At 43.3% G+C, this 18,645-nt stretch overlaps 1 protein-coding gene across 1 annotated transcript in view; it reads right to left on the bottom strand.

Moving 5' to 3' along the window:
- Positions 1 to 18,508, bottom strand: part of CFTR (CF transmembrane conductance regulator) — a 97,616-nt gene extending 79,108 nt beyond the window's left edge. Inside the window, exons 1-2 of the mRNA XM_081211412.1 lie at positions 18,309 to 18,508; positions 2,739 to 2,849 (exon numbers count right to left, since the gene is read on the bottom strand). Of these exons, the coding sequence (XP_081067538.1) occupies positions 2,739 to 2,849; positions 18,309 to 18,361 (164 nt within the window). The 5' untranslated portion in view covers positions 18,362 to 18,508. The remainder of the gene's footprint in view (positions 1 to 2,738; positions 2,850 to 18,308) is intronic.
- Between the last annotated feature and the right edge of the window lie 137 nt (positions 18,509 to 18,645).

Raw genomic sequence — 18,645 nt, 5'->3', positions numbered from 1 at the left:
CAAGTGTAGTTCAGCCACATATTTGGCAGATCTAAATACCTAGCTATACATCATTCTGCAGGGAGTTAATTCATTAAAAAGGTCACGTTGTATGTTTTAAAGAAACCTGTTGTACTCCTCAAGACCGATACACAAATAATAGGCAAATAAAGGTTTTGAATCCCTTCCAGTCTCCAGAAGTAAAAAAAAGCAAAGACAAACTATTCTAAAGTATTCTATTTTGTGACTTTTTCAATGTGCTGCATATAAAGCATGTCAGCTACTGCTGAACAGACTTTTTGATACTATAATTTAACTATCCAGTACTCAGAGGAAATGCCCAAAAAAGATTTAGCTTTGGCCAGAAACTTGAGCACAGTGAAGAAATAAATAACCATGGATGGGACAGCTGTACCAGGTTTTGTCCAGTCTAAGGAAACATTTGAGATCCAACAACCCAGTTCCAACTTCAATCATCACTCAAAAACTCAGCCGCAACTCAACCATCTATCTCTGCCCTGAGGTGCCAATACTCCCATACTTGCTGGATCTGTTCCCATAACTCCATCCAAGTAATTCCCCTTTCTCTCCACTACCATGGACACCCTTGGACCCAGGTCTGTGCAGAGGGCAGGGCAGCTGCCTTGGTTAAGTTGGTAGGAGGGAACTGCCAGGGACCAGCTGTTGTCTGTTTGTTGAAGTTTATAACTTTACTCTAGCAAGACTCCCACACAAACCCTACACAGACCTGCTTGGGCCTATGAAACCATACTTCCTTCCTTTATCCTACCATGACACCACTGGTCACTACTCTCAGCCATCTTTCTGCTGTCACTGACTCCTCCTAGGATGGAGAACAAAAGCCAAGTATCTCTGTGTATGAGCTTTTTTGTTGTTGTTGTTGTTAATGATGGAAGCTGGACAGAGAGACTTGACTCCAACTTCTCCTAAAAACCTAAATGGGAAGCAGGGTCTGTAGGTGTATTCATGACATCAGCCCTCCCACCCTATGCTCAGGTTGTATATCTTCAATCTAAGAGCTTTCCCCTTTCTTAAATAATTTAATTTACATTATTTAAATGATTACATTTACATCATTTAAATAATTTGCAAGTTCATAAGCTTTCATTAGAAGACAAGCTAAAATAGAGAATGACTATTTTTCCTCAGGATCTTGTAAATCCAATTAAATCCCTAAAAAAAACCACAATGTACCAGTGTCAGATAGCTGAAATATATGAAGACCTGGGACCATTCTTTGGTACCAGATTGTTTAATTACTGTGTGGGAAGCAAAACAAAATCTCCAAATGAAGCCAGTATCATTTTAATAATGCTGAAATGGAGTCTTATCGTCCCATATCTTTATTGAATGACATTATGCACAGTTTTATTTGAATCTATCAAGCGTAGGAATCTAATGAGAAATATGCAAAAAGCAAATGATATGATAGATCATTCTAAGATTATTAAGACTTCAACAGAAGTCCTATTATTTTGAGACGGTGATAGTTTTCAGTTGGGCAGAATGATCTTCTATGTCTATATTTAGAGTGTTGGAAACATTTAACATAGGGAGAGATTTTAGATTATGGATTCAATAATGTGTTTGTTGTAACACCAGCCCAGAGCAGCTGCTAGGATGAATTGAGGGGGGAAATGGAAGAAAATGTTTGAGTGACTCTGGCTGGAAAGCATCATAGTGTGAAATTATCCGCTACACAGAAACTCCTTTTTGAAGAGGGGCTTGCATATAGTATTACTTTATCTATAGCACAGTAATACTTTAATACAGCATTATGAAGCTGCATAAATCTATTGGGTTAAAGTGTGAGCCTCTCAGGAAAGTTGCTCTTTGTTTTTAATTGGAACAAGCTTTATTTCCAGTACCTTGCAAAGCTTTACTTTGGGTTGATACAACAAAAGAGCTCAAAGTTAATACCCAAACAGGTATGAATTTCTGGGAATAAAGACTAGAACGGATGGACTCTAAATAAAACACCACTGGCACAAGTTCTTAAAGAGTTTTCAGAGGTAACTTTTCTTTTGAAAGAAATTTAATATATTGGTTGCAGTCAGGCCTGATTTAGTATAAGGCACCTTCATATGTTTCTATTCTGTTTAGATTTCAAGATCTTGTGCATCACAATAATTTTTTTGCTTGTGTGAAGATCATTTGGAGAAATTGCATAGAAATCACCTCCATGATATGAATATCTTCAAGCTAGACACTGAACACTTAAACATTGAAGAACTCTACTACAACATGAGAAATTAGCAGAGAACAATGAGGCAATTTTTCACAATGATGTATAGGATGATAAACTAATATCCAGATTAGTAAAGACTAATATAATTAATATGGATTACTAGACAGCTCTAAAGCCTGGATAAAGAATGCTAGATAAGGAAGATTACTACACATCTTCTGCTAAAGTACTTTTATCATTCATTTATCAGAACATAAGAACAAAACATAAAATTCTATTAGTTACAGATAGGTAGCCGTGTTGGTCTGCCATAGTCAAAATAAAAAAATTTCTTCCAGTAGCACCTTAAAGACCAACTAAGTTAGTTCTAGGTATGAGCTTTCGTGTGCATGCACACTTCTTCAGATACCTATCTGAAGAAGTGTGCATGCACACGAAAGCTCATACCTAGAACTAACTTAGTTGGTCTTTAAGGTGCTACTGGAAGGAATTTTTTTATAAAATTCTATTGTTTGCCTTATAAAAAAAATAGAATAATTTTAATACATACCTTTCCAATTTCTCAGAAAGGTTATCTGCAGAATCTGTGGCAGGGATTTGATAAATGTCTGATAATTCCAGGCGTTGTCTGTAACCCTTTCTCAAAATCGGTTTTGTCCACCTAATAGATAATAATGTTTTTCTCATATTAATATCGAGGTATATAAAACATATACACCTGGAATAAAAAGCACACACACAAACACCTAGTTCCAAGTCTCCAAGGGACCTTAGGCTTTCTCAAGCCATTTGACAAACCACTTTTGAAACCGAGATTTTCAAAAACAGAATTTTACATGGTATGGTGGGGTTTATTCTTCAACCAATGAAAAGTAAAAGTCTAACTGGATATACCCAAGCACAAGCTGTGGTCACTCAAAAACTATTATCTGGATGCTGGCCATAATTTATTATTAAGCATAATATATACTACAATAGTGTTGCATGCCACCCCAAAGATTCAAGAAGTTTCAGGCGCTTACTCAGGTTTTTGTTTCCTTGGAATGAGGGACAGCGGAGACTGTGGTGTCTCTATGATATGTGGTTTATTTACACATATGTACAACTTGAACCTACAATGGATAGGTTAACAGCATTAACACCCCAAGAGTTCTTGCTTCTCCCGTAGTCAAAACGGTTGCATGGTTCTTTAGGTTTATGCTCATTTCCCATTAAACAAGGCACAAAGTACATTCACACACCCAGAGAAATTCTACACTATGTTGTATCCTTAACATGGTATACTCTTTTTCAGAAGAATTAGAAACTGAAGCTTTTAAAACTTCTCTACGTTAATGCAGACCATAAAGGGACAGATCTTAAACGTAACGATCAGGCTTTGCTCCATTTCATGCATAGATGGAACTACAAGGATAAGAAGCCTCACTTTTTAAGATAGTAACAAAAATGTAAAGAGCTGCAGGGATTGACCCAAAATCCAACATAATGTAGATCAGCCCCAAGCCTTCTGAGCCTGGAATGTCACCCCCAAAATACATACTCCTCCATTGTCTCCTGAGACAAACGGATGCCAACCCTGAGGGGGAAACTACAGTTCGAAGGATTGTTTGGGGGAAGCCAGGTGCTTTAAATGTGTTTTAAATGTTTGGTGTGGGAATTAGTGCAGTTTGTACAATGTCACCAGTTATGCCATTTTACTAACCATCCTTTTCAAATGGTCACCCAATTGCTACTGAACACATTTTAGATTGGTCCAAAAGTACGCTGTAAATATAAGTAATTTTAATAGTAGATCTTTGAACAAAAATATTCCAGAAGAAAGACAGTACATGCAGTAAGTTTCAGCTCATTCATGTGTGCCCCCCCCCCGATTCATACAGTATTTGAGTACCAGACACCAAGTAGTCATCTTAACCACCTCTACGCGGGGGGGGGGGGGGGACGACATTCAGTACTTACACAGTGCACATATTCTCTCTGTCTTCAAGCTTGCTGTGCATTTTCTATTCTTTGAAATATCAGAGCTCAACAACATTTTATGGATAATTCCCAAATAATTTATTTGGAAATTATACAGGCTACAGTTCTATATCTACCGTATTTTTCGCTCCATAAGACGCACCAGACCATAAGGCGCACCTAGTTTTGGGAGGAGGAAAGCAAGAAAAATTTATTCTGAATCCCAGAAGCCAGAACAGCAAGAGGGATCTGGCTTCTGGGATAACTGCGCCAAGCCTCTTCAGGGCAGCGGGATGAAGGCTCACCCTGCCCGAAGAGGCTGCACACGGCTAAGGCAGAAGCCAGGACAGGCGCGTCGCTGAAGGGGCGCTGCGTAGCTCTACCTCTCAGAGAGGGAGAACTGCTCAGCGCCCCTTCAGTGAAGCTGGAGAAGGAACAGAAGGAGTCCCTTCTGTTCCTCCTCCGCTTCGCAGGATGGGCGCTGCGTAGAGAGGGAGAGCTGTGCAGCGCCCCTTCAGCGAAGCGGGAGGAGGAACAGAAGGAGACCCTTCTCTTCCTCCTCCGGCTTCACTGGACAGGCACGTCACTGCGAAGAGAGGGAGAACTGCACAGCGCCCCTTCAGTGAAGCTGGAGAAGGAACAGAAGGAGACAGGCGCTGCGCAGAGAGGTAGAGCTGTGCGGCGCCCCTTCAGCGAAGCGGAAGAAGGAACAGAAGGGGCTCCATTCCTCCTCCTGCTTCACTGAAGGGGCGCTGAGCAGTTCTCCCTCTCTGCGCAGCGCCATTCACTCCATAAAACACACTCACATTTCCCCTTACTTTTTAGGAGGAAAAAAGTGTGTCTTATGGAGCGAAAAATATGGTAGTTTTCTAGAAGTATGCTTTCAATGTAGACACCATAAATCACCTTAGACCCCCCCTTCCCCCCAAAAAAGAATCCCTGGAAGTTTAGTTTACCCCTCACAGAACTAGAGTTCCATGCACCATAGGTATGAAATGTTATAAATGAATAAATTCATGAGAACAAACATCTTTAAAGCAAATTGATGTTTGATGTTTTATTATGTATTATGGTGTGGCCCTTCTCCATAAATGGAAACAATTTCCTGTTTCACATTAAAAACCACATTCGCAGCACTTGGCATTTACAAAACGGCTAAATTAAAAAGAAAGCAATAAGGTTTCTGCAAATAGTGCAACATGTAGAAATATTTGACTTTCGAATTAAAGGCATGGACCTCCATGATTCTGATTGTTTGGTGACTGAAAATCATATAAACTTTCAACAACATGCTGGAAATGTCATAAATCATGTCTGCCTATTTCATACCGTGTATATTTTGGGGAAACAGTCTCTGGTGAGTTGTTACTGCCTATACTTTTGTTTTACTTTTCATCAGAATGTAACTAGGCATTGTGCCAGTTTGAAAAAGAAATTAGAATGACTGATGTGCTGAGCGGCTCTTGCTTCAACCTAGGATGGGAAAGTACTGTGTGAAACCCAAAAGGGCATTCAAGAATCAACTGCAGCACCCTTTCACCCAAGGATGCATTTGCACATGCAGACTGATGAAGAACTGCAAGCCAAGGTAACCTGCAGGCTCTGCGCTAAAATATCCACCCACACTGCACTGTCCCATTATGATATCCCAACTGGTTTGGGCAGGAGTAGCTGGTGGCGTTCTGTGCCAAATTCTATTTGATTAAAGTGAAACAGGTTTCCATTTTTATTTTTGTACAGCAACATGCTACTATATAAAACTCATAATTGTGTTATTTGCACGCTAGCAAAATAAGCCGTTTGTTGCTGAAATAACATTGGACACAATGGTATACTTACTTTCCCCCTGCCCACTTTGATTTCCCAGCTTCATATTTGTCTAAATTAACCATCCCAAAATACAGACGCGCCTTTACATTGGCTAGATGGGATGTTCTTCCTTCTGCCGTACTTGAAGGTCGTTACCAAAAGACTCCATTTGAAAAACGACTCTGCCCATGTAGAGATGGTAACACGGAAACAGTGTCCCACGTCCTCCTATCCTGCCCCCTTTATAAAGACCTAAGGAATGAGATTATTACTCCACTCATTCTCCCCAACCCCGGCCGTCCACAAGACATTATACTGTTCTCTCTCTTTTCTGATACGGACAGTCAGACAACAGAGAAGGTCGCAAGGTACATCGAGAGAGCTGTGAAATTGAGGGCCACCATCTGAGTGACAGACGTGTTCATCTGACGGACCTCTTTTTGTCTGTTTTTATCCCCTTTTATGTTTATTTTATTTTATTTTTAATTCTTGTATAGCTGTGGCCTGTTGGCTTTGCTAATAAAGTTCTGATTCTTGATTCTTGAACATTGGACACAAACTGAGCCACTCCTGTTGCATACAGGAAAAGATTCATTCTTCTTCCACCTTGGGATCAAAACAGACCAGGGACTGATGATTTGAACAATTTGGGATGCTTCTGTATTCAGTCCCGGTACAGATAATCTCCACTGACTTCCCACATATCCATTATCTCTATGTATACAAGTTGATAATTTAACTATACAGTTTCCTCATAAGAGTCCACTTTTTCCATTTCATAATTCACCTTTTAGATAAGCTTCTCTGCCTCTTCTTCATCATCAGGGTAGCTTCCTTATTTTCCCCAGCATAGTGTGTGTTTTAATTACCTTGTGTTTTCCCATTTTTAGGAACCTGCCTTATGTTTTCTGATAGCAGTCTCCCACTTCTGAATATTTATGACATTTTATGCTTACAAATTGTGGCTAAATGCCTTCTTCCACAATGGAAGTGACTTTTGAGGGGCCACCTGAAGTTTATGTCGTTTGGTAGCTTGTAGTTTGGTTACAGATTCAGCATCTGAAATTTGCCAGGCACATTTTCACCTGGCTATCGGTCACTTGTGACCAAGTGAAAATGCCCAGGTACCAGAATGGCACCTGACATCTCCACCATCTGGAGGTGCATCCCTGGATCTTGACTGTTTTCGCAGACCAGCAACACATCCTGTAGAATTCTAGCCATTATATTTTATCTCCACAACCAGAATGAATTTCAGGAACCAACAAGTCATTTAGAAAATACAACTGCCCCCAAAATGACAACTAGGCATTCTGTTTTAGCGACTGTAACCCTGGTTTAAGGAGCCATTTGGCACCCAGTTTATATATCTGAGTTTCTAACACTGCTGGACTTTTAGATGTAAATGCTACTTTCACAGATGTTTCCAATTCTATACTTCTGGTCCAGGTCAGGTGCCATTTTGCAGGTGTTTGGATTTTCTCACTATTCACAAACTTTGACCGAGGGGGGGGGGATACGAGCCTAGCAAATAAGTCTGTGAATGAGGACAATTGAACCACAGAATATTCAAGCTGCCAGCCACATCTGGAGGGAAGAGGATATGGATTAAGAGAGAGGAAATTGATCTGCTTGAGTCCCTAACAACTTATAGCAGATGAGAGCAGACTTTAGGTTTATAGGATCTATTACATTTTTCTAGGACACTAACGGCAAAGGGCATCCATTATAGATGGTACCCTTAGCACCAGCTGAACACCAGGATATATATTTTTTAGAACTAGTATTGAGCTGAACCCACAAATATTTTCCTGGTTACCTCAAGCTTTCTTTATTTCAGCAGTCTAATTTAACAGGTGAGTCATTTCATTGTTACTAATCTTAAATAATTGGAAGTCAGAAACCCTTATTAATCTACTGCAAATCATCCAGAGATGTACCAATAGATTCCAATCTACTGGCCAGGTCCTGATGTTGAGCCTGCAGCACTCTATACACATCATAGCAAAGGGATATTTCACAAAAGATAGCAAAGCAAAAGGTTGTCCTCCCAGTACCCCAGGCATACTAATCTGTTCCTGCTCCAGAGGTTGGGGATATACTACAACAAATATGAAGTGTTTCCAAACATGCAGAAAAACACCATATAAATCAGGTGTGGGCAGCCTGTGTCATGGCAGATGTTGCTAGACATCATCCCTGATCACCAGAAGCTGTCCAGGACTGATGGAAGTTGGAATCCAACATTTGAAGGGCCATAGATTAACCACCCAAAATAAACATTAAGCATTGCAAGCAAGTTGTAACACTTTGTGGTGCTCCCCTCTGTTTGTTGTATGCTGGTCTGGCGCCAAAGCCCAGCAGCAAGGCAGGTCAGGGGTTGCAGGACCATGGATAGCTCCATGAGAACAACTTGTTCCAACAGAGTTTCCAGAGCAGAAGGAGGCCTTTCCAATATCTGTCTCCAGACTACCTCTTATAGACTCCTTCAGACTTCCTCTTGTAGGATCCACCCCCTTCTGAAGAACTTGAGGTTTTTAGAGGACAACCCTCTTGCCTGAAGATGGGCACTCCTCCATTCCGTAACCTGCTGCCTGGTGACCAGTGAGATACTGTGAGAGGAATTTGGATCCTCAGGAGAAGATGCTGGTGAGGACCTTGGCTCTGGGCCTTTAGAGCCTGGTGGTATGGGAGGTTCTCTAGTGGCTCCTGACAGCCTCAGGCACAGTGATCTCCAGATGTTCAGCATCCTTGAGCGTTTTGTAATGTGATGGTGTAAGTCAGTTATAAACCTAGTTTGCAGCATAATTAAATAAGGAGATTTGATGGCGAGCCCTAGTGGCATAGATCAAAACCAGCTCAATATCATTTTATAAATTTCCAATTTTTTTAACTTGATAGTCCTTGGCTCCTTGTGAAGGATGGAGAGGATATAAATGCAATAATATCAAGAGGCTCTCTGCTCCTGTACCATGGGAAAATCTAATTTTTAAACAAGTAAAAAATGCACTGAATTAGCACATGCTTCTGTGTTACTGACTGACATTTAAAGGAACCCTTTCCCGGAGGAGCCTTTAGAGCTGTCATAGTCTTGCCAGTCACGACGGATGTTATTACAGGCACATACTCAAGAGAGCTCAGCAGGGAACAAGGGTGTTATATAGGTAAAAGAAGGAAAACAAGTTCCACCTCTTCTTTTCAATGCCTGGTAACAAAATACACCTCACAAGAATGATACAAGGCTCTCACGTACATGGGATATTGTCTTTACTTTACTTTGATTTGTTTAATAGCTGCAAGGGTGTGTTTTTTCTCTCTCTCCCTTTAAAAGCATTTCCTCTCTTTGGAGTTGTTGATTTTAAGTCTGTTCAGCCTCCTGCATTATACTTTTACATGAGCAAAGGGAAACTTATTTCACGTGCAGATCTTTCCTGCTCCTATAGGGTTTAATCACGGCTTTTGCAAGTCTCCCATCACAGCAGGTACAATCCCTCTCCCCACATTTAAATGCCCAGTCTTCCAATAATCACTGCTAAGAAACTTCACATACTTGACATAAATAGCTGCCAGAGAACCATTCCAGCATGTGAATAATGAGTCATCCGACAGGTAGTATAGCCAGCCTTCTGGCTTCCCTCTTTTTCAGGTAGATGAAGGTGTCTGCTATAGAAATTGGCATGGAAAGAACATTATTGTGGCCCATCTTGATTATGGAACTTGATCCTTGGCAAATGCTGCAAGGTGTTCCTAGGCAGTGTCTCACACTGGTAATTTCAGAGATATGCTGAGTAATTGCAACAACCTTTGGACTTTTTGAGGAAACTACAATCCGTGCTCTAAACTGGAAGTGGGGGAGGGAGAAAGAGAAAGGTTTTCTACTTCCTTGCACAGCATTTTCTGCCCTTCTTACCTTTTTAAACATCTGTCTGCAAGGAAACTAGTCAGCACTAATTCTGGCCCTTCCTCAAGCTACTGTGGTGATGCTCCCCTGCCTATCAAGGTAAGGAGAGCCAACAAACACCTCACACAGAGCCTGCGCACTGTCTCGCCAGAGTGGTACATGCTCTGGTTATCTCCTGCTTGGACTACTGCAGTGCTCTCTACATGGGGCTACCTTTGAAGGTGACTTGGAAACTACAATCAATCCAGAATACAGCATCTGGACTGCTGACTCGGAGTGGCCCCAGGACCATATAACACTGGTCCTAACAGATCTTCACTGTCTCCCAGTACATTTCTGAGCACAGCAGAAAGTTTTGGTGCTGACCTTGGCTCCGTATACCTGAAGGAGCATCTCCACCCCATCATTCAGTCTGGACACAGAGATCCAGCTGCAAGGGCCTTCTGGCGGTCCCCTAACTGCAAGAAGTGACGGGCGGAGGGGTAAAATACTGTTGTGTTTGTGTTAATCATTGCACTAGCACAAGCATTTAGCTGAATACCACCATATAACTTTAGGCAGTGACCTTGGCAGTCATGAAAATCAGTCAGTTCAGTGCAAACAGTATCCCTGAAAGATGGCCGTCCAACCTCCGCTTAAACTTCCAGGAAAGGAGAGGCCACTAGCTCCTGAGGCAGGTTGTTCAACTGCTGAACAGCTCTTACTATTGGAATGTTGCCTTTCTTGTGTTTTGCTGAAATCTGCTTCTTATTCACAAACCATATTGTGATTGTCCCATATTTCTCTGCCACAGACAAGGGATTAAGGAAAATGCTGTTCATTTACATAAGTCACCTGCAGACTATATGTTCTGTGACTGCTTCCTGAAAGCCCTGCTTGTGGCACATTATGGGCCGGAGTGGAACAGGATGTTCCAGGAGAGGATTCTGGGTAGGTGGCCAGCGACGGATTGAACTAGATGGCATTTTGGTTGATTCCAGCTGTAAGATTCTATGAAATGGATACACGAGATAACTATTTCTGTTTAGGAGAACAGACGCTCTTACTCTGCATTGTGACTGCCAGCACCCTCACTCTTTCTTGAGCACTAGTCTCATTCAGGTTCTCAAGACCAATGTTGTGTTTCATAGTGGTAATTAAATTTAACACCAAAGTGCTCATAAGGCAAAACCTTTGAGTAATAGGCCAGTGAAAAGATGCTAGAATAAATGCAAATATGCATCATTTGTTATCTCTTGGTTCTCTCTCTCCAAAGCTGTGCCAGCTCTCAAGCATTATTAGAAAATGAAAATCTATAGCTATAATAATAAAAATAATGTGTTTTCATGGAGCAATATTCAGTGTTCGGTTTGAAACACAAGGACCCTAACCTTAATAAGAGTCATTCAGCAGAAAAGACTAGACATCTTTTATAGTTATTTTTATTTTGGTTAGTGTCTAGAGCCGGCACCCCCAAACACAGCCCTCCAGATGTTTTGGAACTACAATTCCCATCATCTCTGACAACTGGTTCTGTTAGCTAGGGATGATGGGAGTTGTAGTCCCAAAACATCTGGAGGGCCGAGTTTGGGGATGCCTGGTTTAGAGAATCAAACATATTGCTATGTTAGCATTTCAGTCTCTTCAGACAAATGCTTATTTCTAGGTAGTAATGAAGAACCCAACATGAAAGAACCCCTGATTTCATAAGCTAAATGAAATGGATATTTCAAAATATTGTAATATTTACTTGATCTCTCAGCATAAAATATGCTAAACACAGTGGCGTAGCGTGGGGGGTGCAAGGGGGGCCGGCTGCACCGGGCGCAACATCTGGGGGGGCGGGCTCGCTGCCTCCGGAGTCGCCGAAGAGCCTCGGGCGCGGAACCGACGAGCTGTGCGCGCGCCCGGGCTGAAGGCGTCCGGCAGGCAGCGGCTCTCAGCGCTCGTCCGGTCCCGCCAGGCAGCCCCTCCTCCGCCGCTGCTGCTGCAGCTGCTGGGCCATGTTGCATTTTCCTCGCCTCTCTGCCCCCCTCCTCCTCCGGGCAAGCGGCGTCGTTTGGGCGGCAGCGCCAGCGGCAACTCGCCTCAGATCGGCAGGTTAGGGGTTAGAGGAGGCGCAAATTACTTGCCTTGCCCCGGGTTAGGGGGGGCGCAAATTATTTGCCTTGCCCCGGGTGCTGACAACTCACGCTACGCCGCTGGCTAAACAAGATAGAGGAATGGCAGCCCGTAAACTTTCATAGAACTGGCATACACATGAGAGTTCCATAGCATTTAATGACTTTTAACCTCCAAGTAGTTATCATTATTTAAAGTGTTGTAGGAAAGGTACAACACTTTTGGTAGAATGCCACACCTCTGCTATCTAATTACCTACATAAAACATTTCTAACATCCATAGTTACATTTCAGGGCTAAAGTAGCTTTAAAAGTAAATTTGTTTATTTTGCTTGTATCCTTGATCATTTTCAAGCAGAGCATGTATATTTAAAATTCATATTGCTTGTTGGTTACAAAAAAATGAGGATCCGTAACTCTGTGGTGGTACACATGCTTTGCAAGTATATTGGTCCTGGGTTCAAAATCCTTGGTATTTCCAGTTAGAGGATTTCAGATAGCAGAGGCTTTGGGGAGCTACTGCCTATATTATATTGGCGTCGTCCAGATGTGGTTGGACTATAACCCCATCAAACTCTGCAATAATGGCAAATAATCATAGACAATAGAGTTTGTGGTTGAACATCAGAGGACTCATTTGGCTTTCGTGAAAATTATGTTTATGCTTGTGTACTTTATAAGCAAAGAATTCTGTCTTCAGATCTGTAAGCAAAGAATTTTACTGCCATTAGCTAGCTGAAAAGCATAATGATGACCAATATGTGTATCGCTGGATTCTTGCTTGCTTGCTAGCTAGAGATATTTAGCTTTGCAACTTACCTAGAAATTTTGGCACAATTATTTCAAGCAGTCCCTCAATGAGCTTCAGAACGTTTTACTGTATTGAGATTGGCACTCTGCAAATCTAATCCTTCACAATTAAAACAAGTCTGCATTGGTCATAGGACAGGAAGAACATCTAAGCAGGAACTGCTGTAATTGCTTTTTTAAAAAATAGCATTTTCTTTCACACTACTTTATTCAAAAGGTGAGCCACTGCAGTTGAAGCCTGAAGTTTCACATATGTGTTATCAGTCATCAGGCAAATGCACATAACTGTCATCAAGCAAAACATCAATCTCATCCCTCTTTGTTGCTTTATCTGACTAAAGCCAGTTGAGGGTGTGTTAAGATGTGGTATCTATCTTGAGCAAGAGTTTTCTTTTTTTGTAGTTTCCTTGTTTGTTGTTCCTCTGAAACTGTCACGTTCCTAATAGTAATATTAATTGCAGAAACTATCTTTTCATTAATTCTTTTGATCCAACATACCAAACCTTGGCATGTTCATTCCAGTTAAGAGTTCTACTGCAGTAACATGAATAATTGTGAATAGCAGGAAACTAATAATCAGTGTTTTATTTAAGATTACTGTAAGATTACTGATTCTTCTTCTCCCAGAAAAGAAGCCTGTTGGATTTGATTCAAGAGTAGATCTCCCTCCCCCTCCCACAAAAAAAGGTTCTTGGTATCAGTCAAAGGTCTTGGTATCAGTAAAATACTGATGATAGTATGGCAGAGCTGGGGTATGAGTGACAAAAGCAGTGAAAAGGTAGAATTAGTAATGTTACAATGCTATGTGATGCTTTGAATACAAGAGCAAATTAATTTACAATGAATGCTTATCAGTTTGTGAATTACCAATAGTAATTCTCTCTTAATACAGTTTGAAATGAGTTGTTTTCTTTAACTTTTAATATGAGTTCAAATTATACAAGAAGTTGGGGAAAGCTCCTGCAAATAGCAATTTGGAGTCAAAGGGCTCTCCTGCTATTTTACCTTTACAAATCTAGATATTCCCAATACAGGGATTTGGAATACTGTATAGAAGGACACACTCCACAGCTCTGTTGTCTCTTCTATAGCCAGAGCTTTACACAGACTTGGCCTATCATACATCAGGTTAATTGTATCCAGTCCAAACTCACAGCTCATCAGTGATGGGCAAAAAAAACCCTTATTTCATGTAAACCAAAAGGGTTGAAGAGAGATTCGGAAGTCTGGGTAGAGTACTTCTTCACCCAATCTTCACATGCTCAAGTTCTGAATCAAAGAAACCAAGTGGAAATCTTGCCTTGAAATACCAGGTAAAGGTAAAGGTAAAGGTACCCCTGCCCGTACGGGCCAGTCTTGACAGACTCTAGGGTTGTGCGCTCATCTCACTCTATAGGCCGGGAGCCAGCACTGTCTGCAGACACTTCCAGGTCACGTGGCCAGCGTGACAAGCTGCATCTGGCGAGCCAGCGCAGCACACGGAACACCGTTTACCTTCCCGCTGGTAAGCGGTCCCTATTTATCTACTTGCACCCGGGGGTGCTTTCGAACTGCTAGGTTGGCAGGCGCTGGGACCGAACAACGGGAGTGCACCCCACCGCGGGGATTCAAACCGCCGACCATGCGATCGGCAAGTCCTAGGCACTGAGGTTTTACCCACAGCGCCACCCGTGTCCCTTGAAATACTACTTGCGGCCAATGCTATCATTGAAACAGCAAAGGACAATTAAAGAGATGTGACTTCTTTAAAAAAAACAAAAACATTGTTTTACATCATTTTGCTATTTTTAGAATGGAAAAAATAGAGGTGTATATATGAAAACAATCTAGCCACACACAAGTGCAGTTTTGATGTCTTGCAGTGTAATGTTTATTATGTAAATTCATTGTTTGTATTGTTTTAATGTTTACATGTTATTGTTCATTGCTAGGCATGCTAAAAATAAGAAGTCAAGAAAAGAGGAGGTACAGCCTGCCTATAAAAATAGAAAATTAATCTACGTCATATTTTGGATACCTGACTTTCAACAATAAGGTTGCATGTTAGGGTACTGTTGTTGTTGTTTTTAAAAAAGGAAATAGCATTTGATAGTTTGTCTTACAGCTTTTGAAAATGAAGGGATGAAAGTCCACTTCTGTTGGTATATATAACCAAAACAAGGCCCATTTGTCCCTGTGGTTTACGTACATTTAAGCGCCATAGGATTACGTGCTTAAACTTCTAAATACAGGTATGGTAAAGTATAAGCTAGAGTTGCCAAGTGACAGGAAATCATTAGTTTTGTCAACCAGAACTGGGGATGATAGCTGTTTTGAGTTAATAAAGTATTGTTATCATATAAATGTGCCCTTAAATCACATCCCGTACCTTGGCATTATTCCTACCCAAGGTCGCCACCTTTTAACCAGGCATATTATATAGACAGACCAGCCATTCAATATGTCATCAGATTCAAATGAATCAAATGACCATGTTTCCTCTCTTCCCCATCTCCTGTCCATGCACACACAAGTGTGGGGGGGGGAGAGAAACCTCCCTGGGAAGGGTGATTTTGAGCTGGAAAACAAGTGGGGAATGTAAGAACACAAGAAAGATGCAGCTGTTTCAAACAATAAGTCCATCTAGTCCAATATTCTGCTTTCCACAGAAGATAGCCAGATCCCTCAAAAGCCCACCAGTACTCTTGAAGACCTCCTGCCAACCTAGCCGTTCGAAAGCACGTCAAAGTGCAAGTAGATAAATAGGTACTGCTCTGGCGGGAAGGTAAATGGCATTTCCGTGCGCTGCTCTGGTTCGCCAGAAGCAGCTTAGTCATGGTGGCCACATGACCCAGAAGCTGTACGCCGGCTCCCTCGGCCAATAAAGCGAGATGAGCGCCACAACCCCAGAGTCGGTCACGACTGGACCTAATGGTCAGGGGTCCCTTTACCTTACTCTTGAAGACAACAATCCCTTCTCAGTGTTGCTATCCAGGAACTACTATTGAGTGATATAATGCCACATCTTGCGGCAGCAAATTCCATAAATTAACTGCATACAGTACTACTCTCATCTGCCCTGTACCACGTGTAAATCAATTTCCTTGGATGGCCATCATCTTAGTATTAAATTCATTTTCCACACAATGCAAAGAAAAGAGTCAAGTAGCCTCTCCTCATCATCAGATATGGTCTGCCCAGTGTGTCTTGGCTTTAAAGCAAACGAAAAAATACGTAGGATGGAATCAGGGAACTCACCCTAAGGATCACATAAGATTTGTGACCATGATCTGAACATATGAAGAGTCCTGCTGGATCAGGCCAATGGCCCACCTGGTCCAGCATCCTGCTCTCACAGTGGCCAAGCAGATACCTCTAGAAAACCCACAAGCAGCACCTTAAGCACAGGAGCACTTTGTCCTCCTCCACTTTCTGGTAACTGCTATTCAGAAGAACAATGCCTCCTTGGTAGCCATTGATAGACTCATCCTCCACCTGAAGGCACAGGATGAAGCCATCTTGCTGAAGCTACCTTTGAAGGTGACCCGGAAACTACAACTAATCCAGAACGCGGCAGCTAGACTGGTGACTGGGAGCGGCCGCAGAGACCACATAACACCGGTCTTGAAAGACCTACATTGGCTCCCAGTACGTTTCCGAGCACAATTCAAAGAATTGGTGCTGACCTTTAAAGCCCTAAACGGCCTTGGAGCATCTCCATCCCCATCGTTCAGTCCTGACACTGAGGTCCAGCACCGAGGGCCTTCTGGCGGTTCCCTCACTGCGAGAAGCCAAGTTACAGGGAACCAGGCAGAGGGCCTTCTCAGTGGTGGCGCCTTCCCTGTGGAACACCCTCCCACCAGATGTCAAAGAGAACAACAACTACCAGGCTTTTAGCAGACATCTGAAGGCAGCCGTTTCGGGAAGCTTTTAATGTTTGATGTATTATAGTATTTTAATATTCTTTTGGAAGCCGCCCAGAGTGGCTGGGGAAGCCCAGCCAGATGGGTGGGGTATAAATAATATGTTGTTGTTGTTGTTGTTGTTGTTGTTGTTGTTGTTGTTGTTGTTAGCTAAGCAAATGTTGATCTGGTCAGTGCTGGGATGGGAGATCAGGCAAGAACCTCATGTACAGTATGTGAGTCATGAGCTCAGTGGGGAAAAGATTGATGGGGTGTCAACAGATATGGGGTGCCAACTTGAATAAAATATTGGGGAGCCAGGTTAAGCCCTGTCCCGCATAATCGATCACATGACATTGTGTACACACTAATCATAATAATAATTTATTATTTATATGCCACCCGCCTGACTAGGTTACCCCAGCCACTCTGGGCAGCTTCCAACAAATTAAAACACAATAGAGTAAGACATCAAACATTTAAAACTTCCCTAAACAGGGCTGCCTTCCGATGTCTTCTGAAAGTCAAGTTAGTTGTTTATTTCCTTGACATCTGATGGGAGGGAAATGCCAATCAATTTGGGGGGCCCTAAAATGTTTTTGGGGTGGCGCGAAAGGACCTAGGCCCCTGGGAGTTGGCTCCTATGAAACGAATAACACATTTAGTTTAGGATTGAGCTCTTAATTATTACTGTACAATGTAATGGTTTGGAGATCAGACTGCAAGTTCAGTCACTTTGCGGGGGGTGAGTTCGGCGCCAGCCGTTTCTGAATGAGCACGCACAGCATCAGCCAGCATGGATTTCAGGTCGACCTTTAGGAGCCTCGCACCTGAGAGCTGGGAACACTTTGCAGCACCCAGTAGGTAGGACAGCCCGGCCCCTGTTGCCAGGCAAATCCCTGCTTGCGGGCCGATTCGTCCTCGGAATTACGTCGGCCAGTCCCAGAAAGCGCAACAAGCAGATCCCGCAGGCGAGCAAAAAGCCACCGAACTGCCCAAAGTTACTCGGATGATGATCCGTTCTATACTAAATGGGTCTGTAATATCTGGCTTCTGGTCAAAAGTTAGGAGATTGCCGGCGCTTCCCTCAGCGCACAAAGGACGAAGGCGGAGAAGAGAGGGGGTCCTCCTCCTCCTCCTCCTCCTGGAACAAACCCTTATTTCCCTCTCCCTTTGCCAACTGTTTTCAAGACTCATTACTGGCATCTCAGGCAGCGCGATGTTACTTGCCAAGTCGAAAGGCTCGCTGTGCTCCCCTGCCTGCTGAAGCAGGGGGAGATAGGAGATAGCTCGGCATGCCAGCCCTTAACCATTTCAGGCTTTGACAGGACGGAGGCGAGCAATGACAACAGTCAATTGTCCCCGTGGAAACCGAGCAGCTGCCCCGAGGCGCGCCGTCGTCCCCGAGGCTTCGTCGCTGTGTGGAAAGGGTTAGAAAGGGGAAACTCCACCCCGCGGTGGGCGCGCGCGCCTCACCCCCACCCCACCCACCCGGTGGGCGCGCGCGACCCGGTACAGCGAGCGGCGCCCCCGGTTTCCCGCGCGAACGCTAATCTGCCTCTCCATCTGGTCCCCACAGCTTCGCCGGCGCGCTCTCTCCCTTCCTCGCTCTCGCCCACCCTGCCAGCAGCACGTGCCCGCTCAGGCGGCGGCCACTCACCTGAAGAAAAGTTTGGAGAAGACGTTCGCCTTCTCCAGAGGCGACCTCTGCATGGTCTTTCACCGTCCAGGCTGCTGTGCGCAGCGGACACCAAAGGAAGAGGGTGGGCGCGGCGGGGCCGGTGAGGGGAGGGGGAGAGAGTTCGGCCTCTCGGGAAACCGCGCCGTTTATACTCTTGCCTCCGAATTGGGAAAGGGGGAGGGGGGGAAAGAGAAGCGAAGTCGTCCTCGCTGTTGGCCCTGTGCTCTCCCACCTTATCCTCCCTCAGGTCACCGCCTCCCTCTTTCTCCTGCCCCTCTCCCCGCCTCTGCGCGCCCGCTCGGCTTCATAAGCCTGC

Source organism: Podarcis bocagei (assembly GCF_964188305.1).
Source record: "Podarcis bocagei genome assembly, chromosome: 10".
Taxonomy (NCBI): domain Eukaryota; kingdom Metazoa; phylum Chordata; class Lepidosauria; order Squamata; family Lacertidae; genus Podarcis; species Podarcis bocagei.
The sequence above is the reverse complement of the archived record's forward strand: the minus strand, read 5'-3'. Positions and strand labels throughout refer to the sequence as shown.